Source organism: Piliocolobus tephrosceles, unplaced genomic scaffold (assembly GCF_002776525.5).
Source record: "Piliocolobus tephrosceles isolate RC106 unplaced genomic scaffold, ASM277652v3 unscaffolded_452, whole genome shotgun sequence".
Lineage (NCBI taxonomy): Eukaryota > Metazoa > Chordata > Mammalia > Primates > Cercopithecidae > Piliocolobus > Piliocolobus tephrosceles.
In genome coordinates this window covers 35,720-41,977 of record NW_022330087.1, presented here as the reverse complement: position 1 = coordinate 41,977, position 6,258 = coordinate 35,720, and the positions used below count along the sequence as shown (strand labels likewise).

General features: G+C 53.8%; 1 protein-coding gene across 1 annotated transcript; it reads right to left on the bottom strand.

Moving 5' to 3' along the window:
- Nucleotides 1–695: 695 nt before the first annotated feature.
- Nucleotides 696–6,187, bottom strand: LOC111525122 (E3 ubiquitin-protein ligase HERC2-like; the record flags this gene model as incomplete). Its single annotated transcript, XM_026448790.2, is given in 8 exon segments — nt 696–908; nt 1,199–1,304; nt 2,213–2,403; nt 3,021–3,133; nt 4,260–4,454; nt 4,608–4,883; nt 4,886–4,931; nt 4,933–6,187. Coding segments are annotated over 8 exon segments (1,284 nt in total), but the record flags the coding sequence as incomplete, so codon positions are not given.
- Between the last annotated feature and the right edge of the window lie 71 nt (nt 6,188–6,258).

Sequence of the window (6,258 nt, the reverse complement as noted above, 5' to 3'; positions counted from 1 at the left end):
AAAGCAAAACCCTTGTTCTCAATCCTACGAGCAGCCTCATTTTTCTCAGCATGTAGCATGTTACTTAGTGACTCACCTAATTCGACCAGACAACTGAGCGAGTGCTTTGCATGTGTTTGAAATCTAGAGTGGGCTGACACAGCAGTGGTGTATTCTGGGGATGGCCAGATACATTTTTAAAAAACAGGTAATCAGGCCGGGCGCGGTGGCTCAAGCCTGTAATCCCAGCACTTTGGGAGGCCGAGGCAGGCGGATCACGAGGTCAGGAGATCGAGACCATCCTCGCTTACATGGTGAAACCCCGTCTCTACTAAAAAATACAAAAAACTAGCCGGGTGAGGTGGCGGGCGCCTGTAGTCCCAGTACTCGGGAGGCTGAGGCAGGAGAATGGCATAAACCCGGGAGGCAGAGCTTGCAGTGAGCTGAGATCCGATCACTGCACTCCAGCCTGGGTGACAGAGCGAGACTCCGTCTCAAAAAAAAAAAACAAAAACAAAAAAAACAGGTAATTGTACCCAAAACATGTAATCATAACATTTTGAGCCTTCACATCAGAGAAGTTGGATGTTTTCCATTTTCATTTCTGTGAAGACACAAGAGGCCCATTTTTCCATGTACTGCAGGACTGTGGGTGAGGACCTGGCCACCATTGGCCGACATCAGCCCAGGGCTACCAAGCCCAGCCAGGAGCCTACCTGGATGACGAAGTCTCGGTCCCGGAAGTCGGCAATGGTCCTGGGCAGCCTCATCCGGCCCCAGACGAAGCGAAGGAAGAGAGAGTGCTCTGTGTTGGAGAAGGACTCCATCACCTCCCAGAACCACTGGATCAGCGACGTGGAAAGCTTGATGCCTTTGTAGGTGGCCACCAACTTGAGAAGATGCAGGGGGATGTCACGGCTGCCACACACCTGCAGGAGGATGTCTATCAGGGCCATGTGATGCTTCCCACCCTGGCATTTCCGCAAGACTCCATCACGCTCCCTCTCTACACCAAGGCCTGTTTGGGGCAGGGAAAGGTCTGGGGGCTCCAGGTGGGCCCACATACGGCCTCCTGCAGGTGGGTGGAGGGACGCGCTCAGAGCGCACTCCCTTCAGTCAACACACAGGGCAAGGCTCTGACTCTGAACTATGGTCACTGATTTGTGGGTCAGCAGGCAAAAGGCAGCTGAAGGGCAGCCCCACCTGGGGGTCAGCATACCATTGTCTCCAGCTCGTAGCCGGTGAACAGTGAGAGGAGGGGGACAGGCACAACGCGGGCCATCCCTTCCCGAACAGCAGCCACCTGCTCGTCAAATTCATGGAGTCTGGAAGAAAAAGCTCACTTTACACTTCTGTCTTCGGTGACACTGACTTTGTTCTGCTCACACCAATCCTTGGCACGCAGCACTGCGGCCGCACACTTCCCAGCTGGGAGGACAGCACCAGCTCCACATTAACAGCTCAGCACTGCAGAACTTCTCTCAACACTCGGCTCATCTCGTCCGGGAGACGGGGTACAGCCAGCCTAATGACCACCCACAACTACACACACCCCAAGCCACCACTCTCAGTATCCACTGGATACCCCAGGAGAAGCCAGCACCAAGAGGGGAAAGACACGCGCACCCGCCACAGGCCCGAGACACCATACTGACCACGGCAGACACGATACGGGGACAGCACCACCCAGGACACCTGCCAGGACCACCCCCACCAGAGCCCACAGGGCACACCCACCACATGGGGCCTCATCCAGACACTCTCAGGTGCTTCCAGGGGACATGGGACAAGCAGTGGAAAACTGTGGGTGGTGGTAATGACTGGCCAAGCCTGAATCACGACGCCCAAAGGCCTGTGCACAGTCACACCTGGACACCTGGCAAAGGCTGCTCTGTGTCACTCTAGCAGCCTGGAGGGGGTCGAGACAGCCCCACACACAGCCCTGTCCCAGGGAAGCCAACAAAGAAAGCACACAGGGGCAAAAACTATGGCCTCTTCAGGTGCAGTGACTCAAATGGGTGGATTTTGTTGATCTTGGTATTCTGGTTAGAGCTAGGAGTAATAAACACCGACCCTGATCACAAAATAAGCTTCATACCCACAGATCAGCAATAATTGCAGCCAAATCCATTACCGTTTTTCAGGAGTGCCTGAAAAACACACATGTCCACGCAACCATTTTCTGCTACTTTTGCTATCTGTGTCAATGCGACAGAGACAGATGACCACCAACCTGTAGTTTATCGCCAGCCGCACGTACTCCGCGCGGTTGTCCAGGGTGATGTGCGTGTGCTTGGAGCTCAGCTGGATATCCTGGCCGCTGGCGCTCGGCACCGTGAAGGGCAGGCTCATGGCCTCAAACTCCTCCGAGGTGGCTTCGTTGTCTCGGATGTACATGAGTCCAGGAATAAAATCTTTATCAACCTTTTAAGGAGAAAAAGAAAGCCCATGTGTCGACTCAGGGCTCGTCTCCACCCCAGATCCCAGTCCACCCAGCACCCTCTGTCAAGCAGGAGCCGGGGTCAGCCTCAAGTGCATCTCGAGGCTGCAGGTACACAGCACACACCAAGACAGAAGAGGAGCAATGAGAGAGTACTTCACCTAAGGAGCCGAACAAAGAATTCACAGTTCAGTCAAGTGCTTCAAACTAACCACTGAGAAAGTTACAGCAACTGGCTAGCAAGGATTCCCGCCCTGCAGCCGAGGCACGACACAGCGTGAGGGATGAGCTGGCTGTGGTCGCCCCAGGACAGAGCCTCCTGTGCAAGCCTGACTCGCGGCCCCCTGGCTTCCCAAAAGCTCAGCTTCTTCACAGGGGAGGCAGTGAGCTTCCTTATCTGACAAGACAGTGTATGTTACAAAATACCAGAAAGTAGATGGTCTATTTTTTTTTTGCTACTCAAAGATGGCCCATAGCCAGGAGCCTCTGCGTCACCTGGGCACCGAGTTAGGCCAGAGTTCACAGCCTGACCAGATCCGCAGAACAGACTGTGCCTGTTAACAAGACCCCAGAGGCCCCGCCTGCCGCCCCAAGGAGTTACCTCACTGAGGTCCGCGATGGTGAGGCTCATCCCAGCCAGCTGCTTCCAGACAGGTTCAGCGAGGTTGAGGCTTAGGGGACTCCCGGTTCGGATGGCAATGCCCAGCAGCACACCTGATCATTCAGGACACAAGTGACAGAGGACACTTGAAAAGGATGACAAAACTTCCCGCTCACTCACACACGCCACTGGCAGCAGTTCACTGAGGCCTCAGAACCTTCTGAAGCCGTAACACCCAAATCATAGGTCTAGGCCCTTCCTCAAGACCATCTGTCCTCTACATCTATCATTTCCTTTTGTGCCTATAAGCCTCTAACTCTTCACACCCCTTCTGCACACACACTAGTTTAAGCCACACAGAGGCCAATTCTTCTTCTTCTGATGGCAAAGAGCTGGAACTTCCCCACAGGAGTGTCCTCCAGGGAGCTACAGCCCTGCCCAGGAGGTGCTGGCTGTGGTGGGACGCACAGCCGAGGACACTCTGCACACCCTCAGTGGGACAGGAGGGAGGGACTGGCCAATGGTGAAGACCTCAAACCCCTCTGATCCCAAGTCTCAGATAAACATTGAAGATGCAGAAACAGAATCTCACATTTTTTGAGTGCTCAAGGCAGTCTCCAGTCCTCAGCACGTGGCCAGGGCCCACTGGCTCTGCCAGTGCCTGTAACTGTGCACAGAGCTTCCAACGGTCCACCACCGTCAGGCCCTCAATGCTAGGCACGGAAGTCAACAGCACACCTTGTTTGCTTCCATAATGTTGGTGAAATGCACGATCAACATGAAAAGTCTTTTCTTTTCTTTTTTTGGATATGGAGTGTCGCCCAGGCGATCTCAGCTCACTGCAACCTCTGCCTCCTGGGTTTAAGCAATTCTCCTGCCTCACCCTCCTGAGTAGCTGGGACTACAGGTGCATGCCACCACAGCCAGCTAATTTTTTTTTTTCTTTTTGTATTTTTAGTAGAGACGAGGTTTCACCATACTGGTCAGGCTGGTCTCGAACTCCTGACCTCAGGCAATCCACCAGCCTCAGCCTCCCAAAGGGCTAGGCTTATAGGCGTGAGCCACCTGCACCTGGCTCTAAAAGTCATTTTTATTGGTAACATTTTATTAGTTTTTAGTCTCAGAAACTAAAAGCAGATATTCAAGATATCTACTGTCACTCCTCAAACAGACGGTACACTTTAACTCAAGAGCAGGCACAGGGCACAGCAACACAGTTCAAGCGGCCGAGAAGCTCACCCAGGAAGCGGAACATGCTGCTGTGCACAGGTGCTCTGGCGGCCGGGCTGAGCAGGTAGCAGTCTCGGCTGGCCCCAGACTCATCCCTCCAGTTGGGGGTCACGATCAGCAGGGGTGTGAGTCCGTTCTGCAGCTCCTCACAGATCTCAGCTATGGACTCACTATAGCCACCCCCACAGTCGTCCACAGATTCACCTGCAGGGGAGAAGCAGCCACTTGAAGTCCCCTCACACAGTCCTGTGTGAAGAGCCCCAACGCTCCCACACCATGTGGCCTCTGTGCTCCCCGTGGGCTCAGGCGACCACTGCCGGGGACACAGGTGCTCCAGGGCGCCCGGCAAGTTCTCACCCACAAACTTGACTTTCCAGACACAGTGAGGAAGGAGGAGGCTGTCGGGACCAAAGGAGCTCATCTTAGCACACATCTGCCCAAAGACAGACTTGGTGCCGTCGGGGCCGGCCAGCCCACCTTTGCTCCTTGATCGTTTGACCTGGAGAGGAGGAAGCAAGCAAGCATGAGGCTGCTGCCGCAGCAGGGAACACACAGCCCGGGACATGTGGAGCTGGCGAGTGCATGAGGAGGAGGTACTGTGCATGGGCCCCTCCCTGGTCACACACCTGCTTGCAGACCCCACCATCCAGGGCGCTCGACTCTGAACACCCGAGACTGCTGCCCTCACCCCATTGGGCATGTCGCCAGTGATATGCCCAGCAGCCCCTAGGACTAGTGTGTCTGAACGAACACACCTTCCAACCTGACACACACTACCACCACGTCTACAGCTGCGGCCTAGCAGCATCACCTTGGCACCGACCATTCTCACACCCTATGCACTGCCGCCACTTCACCATCTTGCCATGACCTCAGGAAATAAGACACCAGGAACTCCAAAAGCAGCTCTCCCAGCAGACCAGAACAGACTCCCGGCACTCAAAGATTCAACCCAATGCCCCTGAGACTGAAGCAGATACAGTGAGTGCCTCGGCCAGGGCCAGCCCTGTCCCATATCTACTTCCACCCATCCACTTCCACCCATCCCACTTCCAAGCCTCGGGGCCACTCAGCCTCCCCAACACAGGCAGTCACTCTTGCTACCCATCCTTCTCATCCTAAGCTACGATTTCCAAAAGCTCAGGGGACTCCAATTCCCAAAGACATCAAGGCAGGCGCCCTAGGGCTAGAATTAGAAGTGGAGTCTGAAGATGTGACTTAATAGACTATAGTATACACATACTTTTATATCCACTGCGAAGCCAAGAAATTTGTGTGACTTGCTTTGTGAAGACACTTGCTTTATTGTGTTGGTTTAGAAACAAGCCTGCATACCTCCAAATATGCCTACAGCTCCCTCTCCCTGAGTGTGAGCTGGACTTAATGACCTGCTTCTAATGTACAGAACAGGGCAAGAATGATGGAGTGTCACCTCTGTGATTCACTTACACAGGACTGTGGCTCTGTCTCGCTCCGCTCGCTCTTGCTGGTGCTCCCTCCTGCGCCTCCCTTGCCCTTGCTGACAGAGTCAGCTGCCATGCTGTAAGACCCTCTATGGACACGTGGCAATGGACTGAGTGAGGGGAGGCTCTGCCAACAGCTCATGAGGGCCTGAGGCCTCAGCCCAAAGGTCCACAGGGGACTGAATCCTTGCTCGGACTCGGACAGCCTCAAGACGATTGCAGCCTGCTGAGATTCTGAGCTGGAGGATGGAGCTATGCTGCCTCCAGAGTCCTGACCCAGAGAAACTATGCAATGATAAATGTGTGTGAGACAGAACATTACATGAGAGTATCTCACTCAATAGGATCTCCCAAAAATCTAAACAAAACAATCACAAACACAAGCCAGATACAGATCCTGACCAAACTGGATTTATCCAAAGAATGCAAGTTTCTTTAATATGAGAAAACCAATTAATCCAACTGACTATACTAATCCATTAGAAAAAACATCGACCAGGAGTGGTGGTTCATGCCTGTAATCCCAGCACTTTGGGAGGCCGAGG